The sequence below is a fragment of the Stegostoma tigrinum genome, chromosome 47 (assembly GCF_030684315.1).
Source record: "Stegostoma tigrinum isolate sSteTig4 chromosome 47, sSteTig4.hap1, whole genome shotgun sequence".
Taxonomy (NCBI): Eukaryota; Metazoa; Chordata; class Chondrichthyes; order Orectolobiformes; family Stegostomatidae; genus Stegostoma; species Stegostoma tigrinum.
Window position 1 is genome coordinate 2,076,868 of NC_081400.1, and position 24,732 is coordinate 2,101,599.

At 47.8% G+C, this 24,732-nt stretch overlaps 1 protein-coding gene and 1 long non-coding RNA gene across 3 annotated transcripts in view; one reads left to right on the plus strand and one right to left on the minus strand.

Annotated features, from left to right (window-relative positions):
* Positions 1-2,503: 2,503 nt before the first annotated feature.
* LOC125449675 (small conductance calcium-activated potassium channel protein 3-like) overlaps positions 2,504-24,732 on the plus strand; it is an 87,523-nt gene continuing 65,294 nt past the window's right edge. The window contains exons 1-2 of one of the 2 annotated variants that reach the window (XM_059643072.1): positions 2,504-3,878; positions 22,462-22,557. In XM_059643072.1, coding sequence (XP_059499055.1) covers positions 3,138-3,878; positions 22,462-22,557 — 837 coding nt within the window. In that variant the 5' untranslated portion in view covers positions 2,504-3,137. The remainder of the gene's footprint in view (positions 3,879-22,461; positions 22,558-24,732) is intronic. The other variant, XM_059643073.1, reaches the window with a different exon arrangement.
* LOC132207459 (uncharacterized) overlaps positions 3,666-24,732 on the minus strand; it is a 64,533-nt gene continuing 43,466 nt past the window's right edge. Inside the window, exon 3 of the long non-coding RNA XR_009443474.1 lies at positions 3,666-3,770. This is a non-coding gene — a long non-coding RNA (uncharacterized LOC132207459). The remainder of the gene's footprint in view (positions 3,771-24,732) is intronic.

The window sequence follows — 24,732 nt, forward strand, 5'->3', positions numbered from 1 at the left end:
CTGTCCCTGAGGAGTATTTGATGAGGGGAACAGTGCTGAGGGAGCTTTACCCTACATCTAACCCCGTGCTGTCCCTGAGGGGTGTTTGATGGGGGGAACAGTGCTGAGGGAGCTTTACCCTACATCTAACCCCGTGCTGTCTTTACGAAAGAAACCAACTTTGTAGTGAATAAAACCTTTGAAGAGCAGGTGTGCATGCTGGAATGGATAGAGATAGACGAAGCTGATGTGCTAAAAATTTTGTCAAACATTAAGATTGACAAGTCGCCAGGCCCGGATCAGATTTGTCCTCGGCTGCTTTGGGAAGCGAGAAATGCAATTGCTTCGCCACTTGCGAAGATCTTTGCATCCTCGCTCTCCACTGGAGTCGTACCTGAGGACTGGAGAGAGGCAAATGTAATTCCTCTCTTCAAGAAAGGAAATAGGGAAATCCCCGGCAATTATAGACCGGTAAGTCTCACGTCTGTCGTCTGCAAAGTGTTAGAAAGGATTCTGAGGGATAAGATTTATGACCATCTGGAAGAGCATGGCTTGATCAAATACAGTCAACACGGCTTTGTGAGGGGTAGGTCATGCCTTACAAACCTTATCGAGTTTTTTGAGGATGTGACTAGAAAGGTTGATGAGGGTCGAGCTGTGGATGTGGTGTATATGGACTTCAGTAAGGCATTTGATAAGGTTCCCCATGGAAGGCTCATTCAGAAGGTCAGGAGGAATGGGATACAGGGGAACTTAGCTGCTTGGATACAGAATTGGCTGGCCAACAGAAGACAGCGAGTGGTAGTAGAAGGAAAATATTCTGCCTGGAAGTCAGTGGTGAGTGGGGTTCCACAGGGCTCTGTCCTTGGGCCTCTACTGTTTGTAATTTTTATTAATGACTTGGACGAGGGAATTGAAGGATGGGTCAGCAAGTTTGCAGACGACACAAAGGTCAGAGGTGTCGTTGACAGTGTAGAGGGCTGTTGTAGGCTGCAGCGGGACATTGACAGGATGCAGAGATAGGCTGAGAGGTGGCAGATGGAGTTCAACCTGGATAAATGCGAGGTGATGCATTTTGGAAGGTCGAATTTGAAAGCTGAGTACAGGATTAAGGATAGGATTCTTGGCAGCGTGGAGGAACAGAGGGATCTTGGTGTGCAGATACATAGATCCCTTAAAATGGCCACCCAAGTGGACAGGGTTGTTTAAGAAAGCATATGGTGTTTTGGCTTTCATTAACAGGGGGATTGAGTTTAAGAGTCGTGAGATCTTGTTGCAGCTCTATAAAACTTTGGTTAGACCGCACTTGGAATACTGCGTCCAGTTCTGGGCGCCCTATTATAGGAAAGATGTGGATGCTTTGGAGAGGGTTCAGAGGAGGTTTACCAGGATGCTGCCTGGACTGGAGGGCTTATCTTATGAAGAGAGGTTGACTGAGCTCGGTCTCTTTTCATTGGAGAAAAGGAGGAGGAGAGGTGACCTAATTGAGGTATACAAGATAATGAGAGGCATAGATAGAGTTGATAGCCAGAGACTATTTCCCAGGGCAGAAATGGCTAGCACGAGGGGTCATAGTTTTAAGCTGGTTGGTGGAAAGTATAGAGGGGATGTCAGAGGCAGGTTCTTTACGCAGAGAGTTGTGAGAGCATGGAATGCGTTGCCAGCAGCAGTTGTGGAAGCAAGGTCATTGGGGTCATTTAAGAGACTGCTGGACATGCATATGGTCACAGAAATTTGAGGGTGCATACATGAGGATCAATGGTCGGCACAACATTGTGGGCTGAAGGGCCTGTTCTGTGCTGTACTGTTCTATGTTCTATGTTCTGTCCGAGGAGTGTTTGATGGGGGGAACAGTGCTGAGGGAGCTTTACCCTACATTTAGCCCCGTGCTGTCCCTGAGGAGTGTTTGATGGGGAGAACAGTGCTGAGGCAGCTTTACCCGACACCTAACCCCGTGCTGTCCCTGAGGAGTATTTGATGGGGGGAACAGTGCTGAGGGAGCTTTACCCTACATCTAACCCCGTGCTGTCCCTGAGGAGTGTTTGATGGGGGGAACAGTGCTGAGGGAGCTTTACCCTACTCCTAACCCCGTGCTGTCCCTGAGGAGTATTTGATGGGGGGAACAGTGCTGAGGGAGCTTTACCCTACATCTAACCCCGTGCTGTCCCTGAGGAGTATTTGATGGGGGGAACAGTGCTGAGGGAGCTTTACCCTATATCTAACCCCGTGCTGTCCCTGAGGAGTGTTTGATGGGGAGAACAGTGCTGAGGGATCTTTACCCTACACCTAACCCCGTGCTGTCCCTGAGGAGTATTTGATGGGGAGACGGGGTAGAGGAAACTTTACCTTAGGGGTAGAGTTTGCACGTGTGTTTCTGATAGTCCCAGACAGCCCTTCTGGACAGCGGGGTGGGAGGGAGGGAGGAGACTGGACGATGGGTGGAGAAGGAAGGACGGAGAATGGGCGGTTTCTGTGAGCGAATGGGAAGAGGGAGGCGGAGCCCGGGATGAAGGGGGAAGGCGCTGGGTGGGAGGAGAGGGTGGCCCCGAAAAGCGGAGGTTGCTGGAGCTCAGGTGGAGAAGGACGGATGGATGGATGGGGACAGCAGCAGCAGGAGGCGGTCAGAGGGCATTGGGAGCTGTTGATCTCAATGGGGAATGTGCGGCCACATCCGTCACTGGGCAAGAGAGACTGAGGGGCTGGAGGGAGAATTCCAGTTTCACCTGAAGGCAGTGCCCTGTGCAGGACCAGACCCCGCGTTGTGTGTGTGTATGAGAGAGAGAGTGTGTGTGTGTGAGTGTCAGAGAGAGTGTGTGTGTGTGTCAGAGTTTGAGAGAGTGTGTGTGAGAGAGAGTGTGTGTGTGTGTGTGAGAGTGTGAGAGTGTGTGAGAGAGAGTGTGTGTGAGAGAGGAGTGTGTGTGAGAGAGAGAGTGTGTGAGAGAGTGTGAGAGGAGTGTGTGTGTGAGAGAGTGTGAGAGAGAGAGGAGTGTGTGTGTGAGAGAGTGTGTGTGAGAGAGTGTGTGTGTGAGAGAGAGAGGAGTGTGTGTGTGTGTGTGTGAGAGAGAGAGAGTGACCTGGGTCGAGGCTGAGGGCTGGAGCTCCTCTTCAAGCTGGAGAGCCCGGGCTGCTCTCCTGCTGGACTTTTCCAGGGAAAGGCGATGGAAGCCTCCCAGGCCGGACACTGCCATGACTCTGGGGTAGGGGATCTGGAGGAGGAGCCGCTAAAATGCCAGTCCCCGGCCACCACAGCCAGAGGTGAGGAGCAGCCCCCGCTTTTACCTAGGCTGCTGGCCTCCAGCTCCCCGGTGTTCAGGGCTGCTCCAGGGCACCTACAGGCACCCAGCTCCCGACCCGGCAGCCTCCTCTACCTGGATGACCACACTTCCTCGGGAGGCAAACACCGCCAGGCTAGCCCCCTGGTCCACCGCAGGGACAGTAACCCGTTCACCGAGATCGCCATGAGCAGCTGTAAGTATAACGGCGGCGTGGTGAAGCCCCTCAGCAGCCTCAGCACCTCCAAACGGAACCTGATCGAGCCCCCCGAGCCAGACTCGCAGCCGCTGCAGCTATTCGGCTGCCAGCAGCATCACCAGCGGCTGGCCAACACGCCCGAGATAGTCATCTCCTGCCGGGAGCAGGACCAGGATCAGCAGCAGTTCCTTTACTGTCACCAGAAGCATCCAGTTTACCCCAGCACCGGCTCCTCTGGCACCAGCGGCCCCGGGGGCACCAAAGGCGGCAACAAGAGGAAGAACCAGAACATCGGCTACAAACTGGGTCACCGCAGGGCCCTGTTCGAGAAGAGGAAAAGGCTCAGCGACTACGCTCTCATCTTCGGCATGTTTGGCATCGTTGTCATGGTGATCGAAACCGAGCTGTCTTGGGGCATCTACACCAAGGTGGGTGTCAGGCTGCGTTTTGTGTGTGTGTGTGTGTGTGTGTGTGTCAGACTGTATGAATGTGTGTGTCACAGAGAGAGAGACTGTGATTGTGAGAGGGTCCCTGTGTGTGTCAGACTGTATGAATGTGTGTGTCACAGAGAGAGAGACTGTGATTGTGAGAGGGTCCCTGTGTCTGTCAGACTGTATGAATGTGTGTGTGTCACAGAGAGACTGTGATTGTGAGAGGGTCCCTGTGTGTGTGTCAGACTGTACGAATGTGTGTGTGTCACAGAGAGACTGTGATTGTGAGAGGGTCCGTGTGTGTGTGTCAGACTGTATGAATGTGTGTGTCAGAGAGACTGTGATTGTGAGAGGGTCCCTGTGTGTGTCAGACTGTATGAATGTGTGTGTCACAGAGAGAGAGACTGTGACTGTGAGAGGGTCCGTGTGTGTGTCAGACTGTATGAATGTGTGTGTCAGACAGAGAGACTGTGATTGTGAGAGGGTCCCTGTGTGTGTCAGACTGTATGAATGTGTGTGTCACAGAGAGACTGTGATTGTGAGAGGGCCCCTGTGTGTGTCAGACTGTATGAATGTGTGTGTCAGACAGAGAGACTGTGATTGTGAGAGGGTCCGTGTGTGTGTCAGACTGAATGAATGTGTGTGTCAGACAAAGAGACTGTGATTGTGAGAGGGTCCCTGTGTGTGTCAGACTGTATGAATGTGTGTGATACAGAAAGGGAGAGAGACTGAGATTATGAGACGATCCCTGTGTGTGTCAGACCGTATGAATGTGTGTGTGTCACAGAGAGACTGCGACTGTGATTGTGAGACGGTCTGTGCGTGTGTCAGACTGTATGAATATGTGTGTCACAGAGAAAGAGAGAGATTGTGATTGTGAAAGGGTCCGTGTGTGTGTCAGACTGTATGAATTTGTGTGTCACAGAGAGAGACTGTGATTGTGAGAGGGTCTGTGTGTGTCAGACTGTATGAATGTGTGTGTCACACAGAGAGACTGTGATTGTGAGAGGGTCCCTGTGTGTGTCAGACTGTATGAATGTGTGTGTCACAGAGAGACTGCGACTGTGAGAGGGTCCGTGTGTGTGTCAGACTGTAAGAATGTGTGTGTCACAGAGAGAGAGACTGTGACTGTGAGAGGGTCCGTGTGTGTGTCAGACTGTATGAATGTGTGTGTCACACAGAGAGACTGTGATTGTGAGAGGGTCCCTGTGTGTGTCAGACTGTATGAATGTGTGTGTTACAGAAAGGGAGAGAGACTGAGATTATGAGACGATCCCTGTGTGTGTCAGACCGTATGAATGTGTGTGTGTCACAGGGAGACTGCGACTGTGAGAGGGTCCGTGTGTGTGTCAGACTGTATGAATGTGTGTGTCACAGAGAGAGAGACTGTGACTGTGAGAGGGTCCCTGTGTGTATCAGACTGTATGAATGTGTGTGTCACAGAGAGAGAGACTGTGACTGTGAGACGGTCCATGCGTGTGTCAGACTGTATGAATATGTGTGTCACCGAGAAAGAGAGAGACTGTGATTGTGAAAGGGTCCGTGTGTGTCAGACTGTATGAATGTGTGTGTCACACAGAGAGACTGTGATTGTGAGAGGGTCCCTGTGCCTGTCAGACTGTATGAATGTGTGTGTTACAGAAAGGGAGAGAGACTGAGATTATGAGACGATCCCTGTGTGTGTTAGACCGTATGAATGTGTGTGTGTCACAGATAGACTGCGACTGTGATTGTGAGACGGTCTGTGCGTGTGTCAGACTGTATGAATATGTGTGTCACAGAGAAAGAGAGAGATTGTGATTGTGAAAGGGTCCGTGTGTGTGTCAGACTGTATGAATGTGTGTGTCAGACAGAGAGACTGTGATTGTGAGAGGGTCCGTGTGTGTGTCAGACTGTATGAATGTGTGTGTGTCACAGAGAGACTGTGATTGTGAGAGGGTCCGTGTGTGTGTCAGACTGTATGAATATGTGTGTCACAGAGAGAGACTGTGATTGTGAGAGGGCACCTGTGTGTGTCAGACAGTATGAATGTGTGTGTCACAGAGAGACTGTGACTGTGAGAGGGTCCGTGTGTGTGTGTCAGACTGTATGAATGTGTGTGTCACACAGAGAGACTGTGATTGTGAGAGGGTCCCTGTGTGTGTCAGACACAGAGACTGTGATTGTGAGAGGGTCCGTGTGTGTGTCAGACTGTATGAATGTGTGTGTCACAGACAGAGAGACTGTGATTGTGAGAAGGTCCGTGTGTGTGTGTCAGGCTGTATGAATGTGTGTGTCAGACAGAGAGACTGTGATTGTGAGAGGGTCCCTGTGTGTGTCAGACTGTATGAATGTGTGTGTGTCACAGAGAGACTGTGACTGTGAGAGGGTCCCTGTGTGTGTCAGACTGTATGAATGTGTGTGTCACAGAGAGAGACTGTGACTGTGAGAGGGTCCGTGTGTGTGTCAGACTGTATGAATGTGTGTGTCAGACAGAGAGACTGTGATTGTGAGAGGGTCCCTGTGTGTGTGTCAGACTGTATGAATGTGTGTGTGTCACAGAGAGACTGTAATTGTGAGAGGGCCCCTGTGTGTGTCAGACTGTATGAATGTGTGTGTCACACAGAGAGACTGTGATTGTGAGAGGGTCCCTGTGTGTGTCAGACTGTATGAATGTGTGTGTCACAGAGAGAGACTGTGATTGTGAGAGGGTCCCTGTGTGTGTCAGACTGTATGAATGTGTGTGTCACAGAGAGAGAGACTGTGACTGTGAGAGGGCCCCTGTGTGTGTCAGACTCTATGAATGTGTGTGTCAGACAGAGAGAGACTGTGACTGTGAGAGGGCCCCTGTGTGTGTCAGACTGTATGAATGTGTGTGGCACAGAGAGAGACTGTGATTGTGAGAGGGCCCCTGTGTGTGTCAGACTGTATGAATGTGTGTGTCACACAGAGAGACTGTGATTGTGAGAGGGTCCCTGTGTGTGTCAGACTGTATGAATGTGTGTGTGACACAGAGAGACTGCGACTGTGAGAGGGTCCGTGTGTGTGTCAGACTGTATGAATGTGTGTGTCAGACAGAGAGACTGTGATTGTGAGAGGGTCCGTGTGTGTGTCAGACTGTATGAATGTGTGTGTTACAGAAAGGGAGAGAGACTGAGATTATGAGACAATCCCTGTGTGTGTCAGACCGTATGAATGTGTGTGTCACAGATAGACTGCGACTGTGATTGTGAGACGGTCTGTGCGTGTGTCAGACTGTATGAATATGTGTGTCACAGAGAAAGAGAGAGATTGTGATTGTGAAAGGGTCCGTGTATGTGTCAGACTGTATGAATTTGTGTGTCACAGAGAGAGAGACTGTGATTGTGAGAGGGTCTGTGTGTGTCAGACTGTATGAATGTGTGTGTCACACAGAGAGACTGTGATTGTGAGAGGGTCCCTGTGTGTGTCAGGCCCTATGAATGTTTGTGTGTCACAGAGAGACTGCGACTGTGAGAGGGTCCCTGTGTGCGTCAGACTGTATGAATGTGTGTGTCACAGAAAGAGAGACTGTGATTGTGAGAGGGCCCCTGTGTGTGTCAGACTGTATGAATGTGTGTGTCACAGAGAGAGACTGTGATTGTGAGAGGGTCCCTGTGTGTGTCAGACTGTATGTGTGTGTGTCACAGGGAGACTGCGACTGTGAGAGGGTCCGTGTGTGTGTCAGACTGTATGAATGTGTGTGTCACACAGAGAGACTGTGATTGTGAGAGGGTCCCTGTGTGTGTCAGACTGTATGAATGTGTGTGTGTCACAGAGAGACTGCGACTGTGAGAGGGTCCATGTGTGTGTCAGACTGTATGAATGTGTGTGTCACAGAGAGAGAGACTGTGACTGTGAGAGGGTCTGTGTGTGTCAGACTGTATGAATGTGTGTGTCACACAGAGAGACTGTGATTGTGAGAGGGTCCCTGTGTGTGTCAGACTGTATGAATGTGTGTGTCACAGAGAGAGAGACTGTGACTGTGAGAGGGTCCCTGTGTGTGTCAGACTGTATGAATGTGTGTGTCACAGAGAGACTGCGACTGTGAGAGGGTCCGTGTGTGTGTCAGACTGTATGAATGTGTGTGTCACAGAGAGAGAGACTGTGACTGTGAGAGGTTCCCTGTGTGTGTCAGACTGAATGAATGTGTGTGTCACACAGAGAGACTGTGATTGTGAGAGGGCCCCTGTGTGTGTCAGACTGTATGAATGTGTGTGTCACAGAGAGAGAGAAACTGTGATTATGAGAGGGCCCCTGTGTGTGTTAGACTGTATGAATGTGTGTGTGTCACAGAGAGAGAGACTGTGATTGTGAGAGGGTTCCTGTGTGTGTCAGACTGAATGAATGTGTGTGTCACACAGAGAGACTGTGATTGTGAGAGGGTCCCTGTGCCTGTCAGACTGTATGAATGTGTGTGTTACAGAAAGGGAGAGAGACTGAGAGGATCCCTGTGTGTGTCAGACTGTATGAATGTGTGTGTGTCACAGAGAGACTGCGACTGTGAGAGGGTCCATGTGTGTGTCAGACTGTATGAATGTGTGTGTCACAGAGAGAGAGACTGTGACTGTGAGAGGGTCCCTGTGTGTATCAGACTGTATGAATGTGTGTGTCACACAGAGAGACTGTGATTGTGAGAGGGTCCCTGTGTGTGTCAGACTGTATGAATGTGTGTGTGTCACAGAGAGACTGCGACTGTGAGAGGGTCCCTGTGTGTGTCAGACTGTATGAATGTGTGTGTCACAGAGAGAGAGACTGTGACTGTGAGAGGGTCCCTGTGTGTGTCAGACTGTATGAATGTGTGTGTCACAGAGAGACTGCGACTGTGAGACGGTCCGTGTGTGTGTCAGACTGTATGAATGTGTGTGTCACAGAGAGAGAGACTGTGACTGTGAGAGGGTCCCTGTGTGTGTCAGACTGTATGAATGTGTGTGTCACACAGAGAGACTGTGATTGTGAGAGGGCCCCTGTGTGTGTCAGACTGTATGAATGTGTGTGTGTCACAGAGAGAGAGACTGTGATTGTGAGAGGGTTCCTGTGTGTGTCAGACTGAATGAATGTGTGTGTCACACAGAGAGACTGTGATTGTGAGAGGGTCCCTGTGCCTGTCAGACTGTATGAATGTGTGTGTTACAGAAAGGGAGAGAGACTGAGATTATGAGAGGATCCCTGTGTGTGTCAGACCGTATGAATGTGTGTGTGTCACAGAGAGAGAGAGACTGTGATTGTGAGAGGGCCCCTGTGTGTGTCAGACTGTATGAATGTGTGGGTCACAGAGAGAGAGAGAGACTGTGATTGTGAGAGGGTCCCTGTGTGTTTGTGTGTGTGTGTGAGACTGGGAGATTGCGTTTGTGTGTGCGAGGGAGAGAGAGAGAGACTGGGAGGTTGCGTGTGTGTGTGTGTGTGTCTGTGTGTGTGTGAGAGAGAGAGATTGGGAGACTGCGTCTGTGTGTGTGTGACTGGGAGATTGCGATTGTGTGTGTGTGTGTGTGTGTGAGAGACTGGGAGATTGCGTCTGTGTGTGCGTGTGTGACTGGGAGATTGTGTGTGTGTGTGCGTGTGTGTGTGCGTGTGTGTGCACATGTGTGTGTATGTGTGCGTGCGCACATGTGTGTGGGAGGTTGCATGTTTGTGTTTGTGTGTGTGTGTGTGTGACTCGGAGACTGCATGTGTGTGTGAGGATGACTGGGAGTTTGCGTGCGTATGTGTGTGTGACTTGGAGATTGCGCATGCGCGTGTGTGAGAGACTTGGAGATTGCGTACACACGTGTTTGTGTGTATGTGTGAGAGAAACTTGGAGATTGCGCGCCTGTTTGTGTGTGTGACTTGGAGATTGCACGTACGTGTGTGTGTGAATTGGAGATTGCGCGCATATGTGTGCGTGTGTGAATTGGAGATTGCGCGTCATGTGTGTGTGAGAATTGGAGATTGCGCGCGTGTGCGTGCGTGAGAGACTTGGAGATTGTGCAAACATGTGTTTGTGTGTGTGTGTGTGAGTGACTGGGAGATTGCGCGCGTGTGTGTGTGTGACGGGGAGATTGTGCACATTTGTGTGTGTGTGTGTGAGACTTGGAGCTAGTGCGCATATGTGTGTGTGTGTGTGTGTGTGTGAGAGAGAGAGATTGGGAGATTGCGCGCGTTTGTGTGTGTGAGACAGAGAGACTGGGAGACTGTGTGTGTGAGAGAGAGACTGGGAGATTGCGTGTGTGTGTGTTTGACACTGGGAGACTGCATGTGTGTGTGTGTGCGTGTGTGTGCGCGCACGTGTGTGTGTTTGAGAGAGAGAGACTGGGAGATTGAGTCTGTGTGTGTGTGTGACTGGGAGATTGCATGTGTGTGTGTGTGTGTGGATCCCTGTGTGTGTGTATGTGAGACTGGGAGATTGCGTGCGTTTGTGTGTGTGTGAGACTTGGAGATTGTGTGCATGTGTATGTGTGTATGTGTGTGTGCGCGTGTGTGTGTGAGACTGGGAGATTATGTGTGTGTGTGCGTATGTGTGACTGGGAGATTGCGTGCGTTTGTGTGTGTGTGTGTGTGTGTGCGCGCGAGAGAGAGACTGGGAGACTGCATTCGTGTGTGTGTGTGTGTGTGTGTGTGCGCGAGAGAGAGACTGGGAGACTGCATTCGTGTGTGTGTGTGAGAGAGAGAGACAGAGAGAGAGATACTGGGAGACTATGTATGAGAGATAATCAGTCACCTGCACTCAGTGTGTGAGAAATTGTGTGACTGTGTGTGTATATGTCTTAATCCAAATTAAGGAGCACGGGTAGAAGGAGGCAAACATTAAAATTGGCATCAATTCCTTTCACATGTCGCATTTTTACCTTTGGGAACAAATTAAACAGAATTGGATTGCACAGGCAGAGGCCATTCAGTCCATCCAGTCTGTGTGCCTGTACCTTTCCAATTACAGCTCAGACCTTGCCTCATGATTCACCTGCCCCACCCTGCCCAAAAAGGCTGTGTAATTTTTTTCCCTGTCAGTTCTCCACCCTCCCTTTCTGCATGTTATATTGAATCTGCCTCCCTTCCCTACTAGCTTTTCAGATAGTGTGTTCCAATCCATCATAACCTCTTGGGTTCAAAACCATTCCTAATACTGCTCTGTTTCTTCGATCAATTTGTTTTCTGTTCAAATTCCTGACTGCCCCCTCCCTTGTCCAAACCCCCCGGGCATCAATTTGAATTTCCGACCACCCCTGAAACTGCAAACATTAATATTACTTATTGGCCCGGAAGGGTGATGCTGCTTTTAAATGCTAATGTTCCTGAGCATTTGCAATCACTTATTGCAATTTACAGCATGTTGCAGTTGAGCTTTCACTGGAGCTGCCTCTCTGTCTTAAACCATTCTTGCAGATCTCCTCATCTCCTCCCTTCCTTGCACCCCACCTTTTTACATTTTATTTTAATGAAGTGCATCCTATAACCCAGCTTTAATTAACTGAGCTGCAGTGATAGTGTCAGAGGTGGGTGGGGGCTTGAAAAATAACTCCAGTGAAATTATAGCAGCCCTTCCTATCCCTCTCTTCCTTTCTGATACCCACTCTCATTCCACTCAAACCCTAACTCACTTAATAGATGGTTCAGGTCAGTGGAATGAAACAACATCAATGCTTAATCCCAGTTTAATGCCTGACATGAAAATTGTTTTTGTAATGGGTACTCAAAGGGAAATCCCTTTCTGATGCCATGTTACCAAGAAACTCAGGAAGAATTTGCCTTCCACAGGCAGGCGATTTTTTTAATATAATCATGTGAATGTTTCAGATTCTGATCGACTGGCTCAGATGTCAGTGTGAAAGGGAGAGAGACAGATTGGAATTATGAAGGATCCTGCACCCAGGCTGTTTTAGTTGTTGTAGATTTCTCTGTGTAGAGTTGGCAGTATCTGGCTGACTTTTTGTGTGGATATGTTGCTGTTAATGGGATCGGCAGATCAGTTCCTGCATGACTGCAGTTATCGGAGTGACACTAATTTGAGAATGGCACTCGTTCACACAGCCACAGCTGTTGTGAAGAACTTCATTTTTGAGGACTCCCAGTGCACAGAACACACAGGGAGCTGCCTCGCACCCTCCAAACACTTTCCATTTCCTCATTAACAAGTGATTAATAACAGATTAGATAACCACTTGCTCGCTTTTTATCTGCAAGTCACTCCTCCACATTGATTTGGGCTGTTGTACACCCTATATCATAGTGTAGTTTTCCCTCCTTTCCTTGTGCTTCTGTCATTTTCAGTCCTTTCTCATTTTGGTACCATGTTTCTCTCTTTCTGGCTCTCTCCCTTTCTTTATTTCCCTTCCTCTTCTTGTTCTTTGTTTCTGTCTTACCCTTTGCATTTCTGTCTCTTATCTGTTTCTTTGTTATTCCACTGTCTGTCACTCTGTTTCTCTCCTTCCAGGTATATATGCATTTATATCTATCACTCTCTCCACCTGTATCTATATATAATAGATACCTATATTAAATTTAGATACAGATTGAGTGATAGAGATATATATATAGATTCTTCATTGTGACTGTCTCTCTCTCTCTCTCTCTGCCTCCCTCCCTTTCTCACTCATCCTCCTCTCCCTTCCATGCCCTGCTCCTCTCTGATTGCCCTGCCTCCCCTTACCCTCCCTCTCCCCTTCCTGCTCTCTCCCTCCTCTCTATGTGTACACATATTTTTCCCTTTCTCTACTTTTGGTCCTCTCTCTCTCTCTCTCAGCTGTCTTTTTCTCTCCTGGTCTGACTGACATAGAAGCAACATCTTGAAGTGGTGAGAAACCAAAAACCCGCCCTCCTTGCACGCTATTGATCTGGTTTAGGACGGGCAATTGCTCCAAATGGGAAGCATTTTCCTGAAAGACCGAGGCTCATTTAGCATTGATTGTTACACCATAAAAGGCAAGGATACCCACGAAGAGATTCCAGCAGCAGCGATCAAACACAGACACACAGACAACACACAACACACAACACACACAGCTGAATTAGCAACTCTTGAGTTTTTCTGGGCATCAAGAAATTTCAAAGCCATTTGCACCCCACAATCCCAAATAGGTCATAACCCAGAGCATTTTGCTGCTTTGTGTTATCCCTTGATTACTGTTAAAATTTAATTTCAGTTTATCTTGGTGTAGAGAGAGCCAGAAACTATGCAAAAGAAGGAGGGAGAGAGAGACATGCACACACAGTTTATTCTGAGCTACAGCAACCGAGAGTTTAACCTGTTGCCATGTACACTTAAACTAAAACGAGATTCCTTATTCAAATTGAGGTAATAGAAAGCAAACAGAAAGCATCTAAGCAAACGCTGCGGCTCTTAATGCGGCTTTCACTTCAGTAGGAATGAGCATGGACCAGTTGGGCGATAGGATCTGTTTCCGTATAAGATAAGGAGCAGGATCAGGAGACCATTCAGTCCCTCTACCCATTCCAGCATTCAATGAGATCACGGTCAATCTTTCATTTCAGCACCATCTCCCCACTGTTTATTTTTAACATCCACAAATTGATCGAGATCTGTGTTGAACATAATCGATAACTGAATCTGGCAGCTCCCTGGGGGCGGGGGGGGGGGGGGTGGTGGTGGAATTGCAAAGATTCACCACCATCTCAGTGAAGACATTCCTCCGCATCTCAGTCAGAAATAGCTTGTCTGTTAATCTGAAACGGTGTCGCCTCATTTCCCCTATCCAACTCCCTGCCCGCCTTTCCTCAGCCAGCAGAACCATTTCTCTGCATTGACCCTGGTGAGCCCTGTACGGATTTTGTACACTTTGAGATCATCTCTCATTCTTCAAGATCCCAGAGCATACAGTCCAGCAGTGTTTAATCTTTGCTCTTGGACAATCTTTTCACCCCAGGCATTAGTTTGATAAACCTGGGTAGTCCATCAATTTACCCACAAGGTAACAAAGATGGAAGGAAGCCATTCAGCCCCTTGAATTTGTACTTCAATTAGTCATATAGCACAGAAACAAGCCCTTTGGTCTAACTCAGCTGCGCTGACCAGGCATCCCAATCTGACCTTGTCCCATTTGCTAGCATTTGGCCCATATCCCTCTAAACCCTCCTATTCACATCCATCTAGATGCCTTTTTAAATGTTATAATTGTACCAGCCTCCACCACCTCCTCTGATGTTCTGACCAATGAAAGCAAACTTGCCAAATGCCTTCTTCACTTCCCTGTCTACCTGTGATTCCACTTTCAAGGAATTATCCACCTACCCTGAGGTCTCTTTGTTCAGCAAAACTCCCCAGCGCCCTACCTTTAAGTGTATACGTCCTGCCCTGGTTTGCCTTACCAAAATGCAACACCTCAAATTTATCTAAATTAAACTCCATCTGCTACTTTTTGCCCCATTGGCCCATCTGATCAAGGAGCTGTTGTATTCTGACATAATCTTGTTCTGCATCCATTACACACCAATTTTGGTGTCATTTACAAACTTACGAACCATACCTCCCATATTCACATCCAAATCGTTTATATGAATGACAAAAAACAGTAGACCCAGCACAGATTCTTGTGGCACACTGTTGGTCATAGGCTCCCAGTCTGAAAATCATCACTCCACCACCACCCTCTGTCTCCTACCTTCAAGCCAATTTTGTATCCAATTGGCTAGCTCTCCCTGGATCCCATGTAATCTAACCTTACTAACCAGTCTACCATGTGGAATCTTGTTGAATTCTTTGCTCAAGTCCATATAGACAACATCTACCGCTCTGGCATCATTAATCTTCTTTGTCACCTCTTCAAAAAACTCAATTAAGTTAGTGAGACATGATTTCCCACACACAAAAGCATTTTGACTATCCCTAATCAGTCCTTGCCTTTTCAAATGCATGTAAATCCTGTCTCTCAGACTCCCCTCCAACATCAAACTCACTGGTATATAGTTCCCTGGCTTTTACTTACCACCTTTTTTAAATAACAGCACAACATCAGCCAACCTCCAGTCTTTCAGCACCTCACCCATGGCTATCAATGATACTAATATCTCAACAAGGGGCTCAGCAGTCCCCTCCCACACTCGATCAGGTCCCAGGGGTTTATCTACCATTATGCGTTTTAAGTTGTCCAGCACCGCCTCCATTGTAATATGAGCTCTTTTCAAGATGTCAGTATTTATTTCTCCAGGTTCCCTAGCATCCGTGTCCTTCTCCATAGTAAATACTGACGTAAATTATTTGTTTAGTGTCTTACCCATCTTCTGTGCTTCCATGCATAGACAGGCATGTTGATCTTTAAGGGGCCCTATTCTCTCCATAGTCACTCTTTTGTCTTTCGTGTACTTGTAGAGTGTCTTTGGATTCTCCCTGACTCTATTTGCCAAACCTATCTCCTCTCCCTTTTTGCCCTCCTGATTTCCCTCCTGTGTATACTCCTACTGCCCTTATACTCCTTGAGGGCTTCACTTGATCCCTGCTGTCGGTACTCGACATATGCTTAGTTTTTTCTGAACAGAACCTCAATTTCTATAGGCATCCTGCATTCTCTACACCTACCAGCCTTGCACTCATAACAGGAAGATACTATCTCTGAACTTTTGTTATCTCATTCTTAAAGGACTCCCACTTCACAACAGACCCTTTACCTGAGAGTAGCCTCTCCCAAACAACTTTTGAAAGGTCTTGCCTAATACCGTCAAAATGGCCTTATTCCAAATTAGAACTGTAACTTTTAGACCTGGTCCATCCTTTTCCATAACTATTTTGAAACAAATACAGTTATGGTCACTGGCCCAAAAGTGCTCCCCCACTGACACCACAGTCATTTGCCCTGCCTTATTTCCCAAGAGCAGATCAAGTATCATTCATTCTCTAGTACGTACATCCACAGACTGAATCAGAACATTTTCTTGTGCACACTTAACAAATTCTTCACCATCCAAGCCCTTAACACTATGGTAGTCCCAGTCTAGGTTTGGAAAGTTAAAATTCCCCGCCATTGCAACCCTATTATTCCTCTACAGATATCTGAGATCTCCTTACCAATTTACTACACAATTTCCTGCTGGGGTGAGGGGGGGAGGAGCTGTAATACAATTCCAACAAGGTGATCATCCCTGATAATAAAATGTGAGGCCGGATGAACACAGCAGGCCAAGCAGCATCTCAGGAGCACAAAAGCTGACGTTTCGGGCCTAGACCCTTCATCAGAGGTGATCATCCATTTCTTGTTTCTCAGTTCCACCTAAATAACGTTATGGACAAACTCCCAGTTGTGTCTTTCCTAACTACAGGATAGTTTGACCACATTTAGAGTACTGTGTACAGTTCTGGTCGCCACATTACCAAAAGGATGTGGATGCTTTGGAGAGGGTGCAGAGGAGGTTCACCAGGATGTTGCTTGGTATAGAGGGTGCTAGCTATGAGGAAAGGTTGAGTAGATTAGGATTATTCACATTAGAAAGACGGAGGTGGAGGGGGGAACCTGATTGAAGTCTACAAAATCATGAGGGGTATAGACAGGTTGGATAGCAAGAAGCTTTTTCCCAGAGTTGGGGACTCAGTTACAAGGGGGTCATGATTTCAAAGTGAGAGGAGGAAAGTTTAAGGGAGATATGCGTGGAAAGTTCTTTACACAGAGAGTGGTAAGTGCCTGGAACACGTTGCCAGCAGAGGTGGTAGAGGCGGGCACAATAGCATCATTTAATATGTATCTAGACAGATACATGAATGGGCAGGGAGCAGAGGGATACAGATCCTTGGAAAATAGGCGACAGGTTTAGATAGAGGATTTGAATCGGCACAAGCTTGGAGGCCAAAGGGCCTATTCCTGTGCTGTAATTTTCTTTGTTTTTTGATATTCCTGAGAGATTGTCCAGTGAAGTTATATTCCATTAGATCTTGGCCATTCAGCTGCCCTGATAGCCTTCCTGAACAAAATTCCAAGAATTGGCATCCTGTACCTGAGTTTAGTTTCTCTATGCCTGGATTGTATGTTCAAGAATGGAAATAGGAGTGTTGTTGTCAGATTCCATCCCCAGGCGACTGTCTGTGTGGAGTTTGCACATTCTACCCGTGTCTGTGTGGTTTCCTCTGGGTGCTCTAGTTTCCTCCCACAGTCCAAAGGTACGCAGGTTGGGGTGAATTGGTCATACTAAATTCCCCATAGTGACTAGAGATATGCAGGCTCAGTGGATTAGCCATGGGAAATGCAGGGTAGGGGTCTGGGTCTTGGTGGGATGCTCTTCAGAGGGTCGGTATGGATCCAATAGACCAAATGGCCTGTTTCCACACTGTAGGGATTCTGAGAAAAGGGTTCTATTTGGACCACCATCTTTCATTAATATGACATTTATCCCCGAAATCTTCTACAATTATATTTCTTTTACTTGTTAATGGGTTATGGGTGTTGCTGGCTGTCCCAATAAAAGGGAGAGAGATTGTAAGAGAGAGAGATGTGAGATTGTAAGGTTTAGGGAGGAAATTCCAGAGTTTCAGGTCCAGAAACCTGGCATATTCAACTGTGCAAATTGAAGAACAGAATTCTGGGAAGGTTAAAGAGACTAGAGGAGGTGACAAAGATAGAGAGGGGTTGTAGGGGGCTGGAGGGGGTGACAGAGATAGGAAGGGGCTGGAGGAGGTGATAGAGATAGGGAGGCCACATAGGGGCTGGAGGGGGTGACAGATTGGGAGGGGGTGTAGGGGGTGACAGAGATGGGGAGGGGTGTAGGGGGATAGAGAAGGTGACAGATAGGGAAGGGGTGTAGGGGGCTGGAGGGGGTGTCAGAGATGGGGAGCGGGTGTAGGGGCTGGAGGGGGTGACAGAGACAGGGAGGTGGGTGTAGGGGTCTGGAGGAGCTGACAGTGATAGGGAGGGGGTGTATATGTGGGAGGAGGTGACAGAGATAGGGAAGGGGGTGTAGAATGCAGAAGCGGTGACAGAGATAGGGAGAGGCTAGAGGATCTGGCAGAGTAAGGAGTGTAGAGTGGGTTAAAGTCGATCAGCCATAGACGCTAGATACAGTGGTACCCAGGAGCTAAACCCTAGTTCCAGCTGCTGACTCCCTGTCATGTTGCTTTGCCATGTCCAACTGCGATCTGGCTGCCCAGATCATGTTGAGAATTCACGGACCACTTTCTCCATAGCTAGATTTTTCCTGTGCCTGGGAAGGCATAAGATCTGGGATTGAGTCACTTAGGCCCAACACTGTTCTCAGGCTGCGAAGTCAGGTATCCTCATAATGGTAAGGGCTGTTGGCAGCCAATCTGGGAGATAGGGAGCGTCTGGGTGACAGACAGCTGGATTTTATGGGTACGACTGCTTAAATATCCGACAACAGAATGTGAAGAATTCAGTGAGGAGGACATCTGTTAAGGTCCTTGAGTGCATGTGATGGGGAGAGATTATGCAAAAGAGAGTTGGCATTACAGTTGACCTGACAGGAAAGAAAAGTCAGAATGCAACAGCCCCTTTTTAATCAGCAATTTCCTGCTACCAACACTTTGGATGCCTTGAGGGTTGTCATGATTTAAATACAAGTTTTACTTTACCTTTGTATGCTATTTGGAGGGGTTGGGGAGAGCCTGGATGCCTTTATTTTGTTGATGTACAAATCCCCCTTTGATAAAGTACAAAGCTGTTCTAAGACCTGGCTTTGTACAGTGCTGTCTTGCATTTTTTTTACCTTAACCGTATGGACTAATTCAATCGGAGCTGAGTTTCTGTTTAATATTTTCAATTTCAAAGGAGCTCCTGATCTGGAGATTAAATCCATGCACATGTCAGTCCTTGTAGATTCAATGGACTGGGATAAATTACAGCCAACTTCACAAAACCGAGCTGCCCTTGTACTCTCAGGAGGGCAATGCACATCTGGGCAACTTGGGTACTGTGGACTGCTGATCAAAACAACAAATTATATAAAAAGCTAGCTGAACATGGTCCAGCAATGGACCGGAACTATGTTAGGGTCATACATTTTCTTGCACTTTTCAGTTGTTTGGGACATTTTTTTACATGGGTCTGTTGGCCACCACAGGCAAAGTGGATACTTACAACGGATATTCTCAAATCCCTCTAGGCAGCGCACGACTAGAGAAGGCAGAGTGTTGATGCTTTCAAATCTGGGTATGGGAGGGGACTGAAGAAAGGCACTCGTCCCAAATAAACAGGAGATTTGTTTTGATTCATTTCTCTCAACAGGATACAGTTGGATCCCCAAGCGCATCTGTCACAAGGACAGGGGAGCTGTCTCTTGTGTCCTGGGTCAGAATTTACAGAATTCATCCCTCAAGCAGACCTATCAAAAACAGATTAACTGAATCATTGAATCCGTACAGCAGGAAAACAGGCCATTCGGCCCATCAAGTTCTCCCAACCCTTCGGAGAGCATCCCACCCAAACCCAATCCCATTAGCCTAATTCTGTAACCCTGAATTTCCCATGGTTAATTCACCTAGACACTTTGGGACAATTTAGCACAGCCAATCCACCCTAACATGCACATCCCTGCACAGCCAATCCACCCTAACATGCACATCCCTGGGCACTACGGGACAATTTAGCACGGCCAACCCACCCTAACCCGCACATCCCTGGGCACTACGGGGCAATTTAACCTGGCCAATCCTCCCTAACCTGCACATCCCTGGGCACTACGGGACAATTTAGCACAGCCAATCCACCCTAACCCGCACATCCCTGGGCACTACGGGACAATTTAGCCTGGCCAATCCTCCCTAACCTGCACATCCCTGGGCACTACGTGACAATTTAGCACAGCCAATCCACCCTAACCCGCACATCCCTGGGCATTATGGGAGAATTTAGCCCGGCCAATCCTCCCTAACCTGCACATCTTTGGACTGTGGAACGAAACTGGAGCACCTGGAGGAAACCCACACAGACACAGGGAGAATGTGCAAATTCCATACAGACAGTAACCTGAGGGTGGAATTGAACCTGGGTCCCTGGTGCTATGAGGCAGCAGTGCTGACGCTCCCCTAGTTCTTTGTGAGATTGCCAATGCATTTCAGATATGTATTGGAGCAATTTGAGATGGGATTAAACTTTGATTTTAAGTGCAATACTTATCTCTTAGCTGCTCGGATGTATGTAATAGATTCTGAAGGGATAGACTTATCATATTATCCTTCTGCTGGGGACTGGTTGAGCAGGAAATAGGTTTTAATAAAAACTGTTTATGCAGGAAAGATTCAGTCAGTGACATGTTGTGTGATTCAGCTTCCTGCTGTGCTGAGAGAGGAGCCACTGATTAGTCAGTCTGCTACCAATTCTTAGGGTGGCGCAGGGAGGAGACTGGTACGGGGTTGGGGGTGGTAGGCTTGCAGAGGAAGGGAAGGCATTATGATCAGGATCAGGCCTGGACATGATGAATTGCTTTATGACCAATGTCAATTCACTGAAACCCTTGACTAGACATCTCCACTGTCAGAGAACAAGAATTGAAGGGGTAAAGGAAGTAGGAGTCCTCCTGAAATAAATACTTTCCAATCGTCTTGGAAGATCACTTAAAGGGAGAAATGAAGAGTCTCGGAGCCTCAGAAGGATTGAGTCTCCTCTAAGTTGCGTCCCCGGAATCAGATGCTGCCAGACCTGCTGAACCTTTCCACCAATTTCTATTTTTGTTTCTGATTTTCAGTCCTTCTGTTTTTTTATCTCCATAATCTTTTGTGTGCTATTTTAGAAATCCCTGCACATGGGGAGCTGCTGAAAAATGCCTGGGAGGGTGTCAGCAAGGATATCTGGGGAATGTTTCGAAGGAAATGAGGCAGCAAAACCTCCTCCGTGATGACCCTAAGATTTACATTAGTGAGGGTGCACTAAAGAATCCAAACACGGATAGATGGGGAAATTTGGTTCTGCTTTCCCTGAAGAAGAGACAGTGAGAGGAGATTTAATTGAGATGTTCAAAATCACGAGACCTCTGGACAAGACTACATAAGGAATGAAAAAGAAATGTACTCATTGTTAGAAAGATAATTAAGGTAACTAACAAAGAAGGAATGGCGACACGGAGAACAGCCCTTCTTACGCAGTGAGGGGTTAGGATCTGGACTGTGCTGCCTGAGAACGTGGCGGGGGTGGGTTGAATCTAGAGGGATTCAGCTAGTTTAGCTGGGAAGGAAAAACATATGGGGAAGGGGCAGAGGTGTGGCATGAGGAAGATTGCTTCTGTGGTGGAGTTTGGGGTGGAGGAACACCACAGTCACAACTGCCTGAATGGGCACCTTCAGTGGCAGGACCTTTGGTATTCAAATCGCTGGTGTGTAACCTGACACCATCCACAGTGCAGCAGGATCTTGCTGAGCATTTCTGAAGAAGGGTCTAGGCCTGAAACGTCAGCCTTCCTGCTCCTCTCATGCTGCTTGGCCTGCTGTGTTCAACCAGCTCCACACAAGATCTCAGGATCTTGCTGAGCATTGTGCTGGTTCTGTCTGGGCTGTGGCGCTTCAGGTGGGTCTGCTCGTTCTCAGTCGGACGAGGTGCCACCCAAACTACAAGGAATGAACTGGCTCCCCTGGAGCTCCCTCAGGTTGGCATTAGGTGGTCACCTCAAGGCTGGCTGAGGCAGTGTTTCTGTTGTTGGAAGGTCATCCCACTGAGTCCATTAAGAACAAGAAGCAGCCATTTAGCCCTTTGGGCCTGCACTACCAAGTAGTTGAAGTGTGTGTGTGTGTGTGTGTGTGAGCGTAGCTAGGAGGCCTTGGGAAGACCCTGTCAGCTTGAGTGACATACCCAGTAGGACGTCAGGACTAGAGGAAACAGCTTGCAATCTGATAGAGCCAGGTAACTAAAGGGAATGAGCAGTGGCAGCTGGTGAGAAAAGGGAATCCTGATATGCTGGAGTCAGTTTGAATGACATTCTGTACCTCCCCAGAACAAATGGGATATTAACCGAATGGAACTTGTTCCTATTTGAAGTGGCTGTTGCTGGGTGGGATGGATCAGTAACTTTAAAGGCTCCATTCTAAATTTGCTTGCATCTTAACTGGGATCTCCTGTAAAAACAAAAGATATTTTTGACTGCCACTTACTAACCATCAGAGTTGTCACTTCCCAGTCCTAATGGGACTCATTGCCTCGCTTACACTTCTTTTCAAAGTTAATTCTTTCAGTGAGGTCCTCAGAGTGCTTTGCATTTTGGGAGAAAGGACAGCAATATTTCCCAGTGTTTACTGAGCGATGGTTGGCGACTTTTGGGGTTTTCTGTTTGTGTGTGTGTAAGTAATGCAGTGACAGCCAAGCTCTGTGTGTGTGTGTGTGTGTGTGTGTGTGGGGCGCGTGTGCACACAGGCACTGGAGTTGCTGTCAATCTATGTGCAGGCACCTGGGCACTGTGGAGCCAGCCAGGCTCTGTGTAGACATGGATGTGGACATTGAGCTGTCTGCCAAGCTGTCTACAAGCACATGGGTACGGGTGTGCCAGCTGCATTGTGTGTGGGCATTGGGGTGCCAGCAGCTTTGTTTAGGGAGTTAGAAGGACTGATTGAGTCTAGGATGGGGCTGAGTGTACATGGATAGTGTGAAGATTGTGGTGAAGTGGTGAGCAGCTTTATCGCACTCTGATCTGAAAATGCTGGTTATGACATTGTCTTCTGACTGTCTTTCAGGGCTCTATGTATTCGCTCACCCTGAAATGTCTTATCAGCCTATCCACATTGATCCTGCTGGGACTCATCATCGCCTACCATGCCAGGGAAGTCCAGGTAGGCACTAACTGCTGGGAGTTCATGGTCCTTTTTCATCACTGAATTTGAGATGGTCTGTTGACCTGGCATGGATTTTAATCCTGAAAAGTGTGAGGTGCTGCATTTTGGAAAGACTGAAAAGGCAAGAGAGTACATGTTGGATGGTGGGACCGTAGGGAGTACAGAGTCTCAGAGGGATCCTTAAAAGCCCCACAGATCCTTGAAAGCAGCAGGACAGGCAGATAAGGTGGTCAGGTAGTGTATGGGATACTTGCCCTTATTAATCAAGGCACTGAATACAAGAGCTAAGCAGGTTGGACAGATGAGCTCGATATAACATTAGTCAGACCACAGCTTGAATACTGTGTGCAGTTCTGGTCCCCACACTGTAGGAAGGATGTGATTGCACTGGAGAGGGAATGGAGGAGATTCAGCAGGATATTGCCTGGGCTGTAGGGATTCCGTGATGAAGAAAGATAAGGCTAGGATTGTTTTCATTAGAGTAGAGAAGGCGGGGAGGGAGGGATCTGATTGAGGGGTGTAAAATTAGTGTAAGGTAAGGTGCAGGAGGTTTAGAAGGGATAGGAGGAAAAGGTGTTCACCCAGATAGTGATGGCTATCTGGAACTCACTGCCCAATAGAGGTGGAAACCCTCAAGACATGTCAAAAATATTTGGACAAACACTTTGAAATACCATCGCATGCAAAGCAGTAGGCCAGGTCCTGGGAAATGGGATTAGAATAGGTGGATGTTTGATGACTGGTGCAGTCACATTGGACCACATGACCTCTTTCTGTGCTGCAAAAACTCCATGACACTCCAACTAGGCCAGGTGCCCTCCAAAGGTCCCCCTGCCCAAACCCTGAATCCAGATCTTTTCCTAGTCCCTTTCCCTATTTGCCTCATGTTCTCACTGATTCCACCTTGTTCATGACAGCCCCTATACCTACCATGCTGCTGGAAGCACCTATCTCCTCTTGCTGGTTTCCATGTTAACTACAGAACCCTTTCCTTGGGCTACTGCCTTTTTCTTTCCAAGCTGCTGTCATTTCCCTCTCAAACAGCCCCACCTCTGCGGTCTATGAGTATGGGATTTTGAGAAGGCCAAAAGCTCTGATGCAATAAGACTGCTACCCAGCTCACCGTGCTGTGTCTCCAGCCCACACTGGCTCCCAGTCTGGGAGTGCCTTGATGTTTAAATCCTCACCTTTCTTTTGAAATCCTTCTCCCGTTTCCATGTTGATAGCCATCCTTAATTCTGGCCTGACACACACCGGATGGATGCCTTCAGCTTTCTGGGATCCTGAACTCTGCATCTTAAATTGCTCCAGTTATTTTCTTTCTTTCCCTGTATCCTTTCTTTCTCTTTCCATCATACTTTCTCCTCTCTATGTCCTAGATGTTCCTTTAAAAACTCTCCGTTTGATCGAGTTTTTGGCCATCTGTCCCAATGTGACTCGTCAAACTGTGTTTGATGATTGCTCATGTGAAGAGCTTGGTTATATTATTGCTTTTAAGAGCCACCTAAATGCAAGGCATTGTTTGTATCTGCTTTCAGCATCAGACACTCCCACAACATGGGGTTAAACACACAGTAAAGTTTCCAAGAAGGGTCTAGACCCGAAACGTCAGCTTTCCTGCTCCTCTGATGCTGCTTGGCCCGCTGTGTTCATCCAGCTCCACACCTTGTTATATCAAAGTTTCCTTTACTCTTTTAAACTGAAAGTAAAGCTCTCTCAACACTGTCCCTCATCAAACATTCCCTGGAAAGGAACAGCGTGGAATTGGATACAAAGTAAAGCTCCCTCTGCACTCTTCCGCCATCAAGCACTCCCAGGACAGGGACAGCATGGGGTTAGATATAGCGTAATGCTCTCTCTATACCATCTCCTCATCAAACACGCCCAGGAGTCAGCACAGGGTTAGATATCGTGTAAAGCTCCCTGTACATCTGGTTTTGGAATGTTTGTTGGGGGATAAGGGCACTGTGATTTTGTTAGAAATAGTGTGGAATGATCTTTTTGGACCCACTTGCGAGTGTTTCTTGCCTTGATCTGAGGATGGTGTGCTCGACAATGCATCAATCCCTAACATCTGCCCAGAGTTTGCAGACTATGTGTTAGTCAGGTGCCATCACCTCCTGACTCAGACTGGAGAGAGTGATCCATTGAACCAGTGAAAAGAAGCCACTG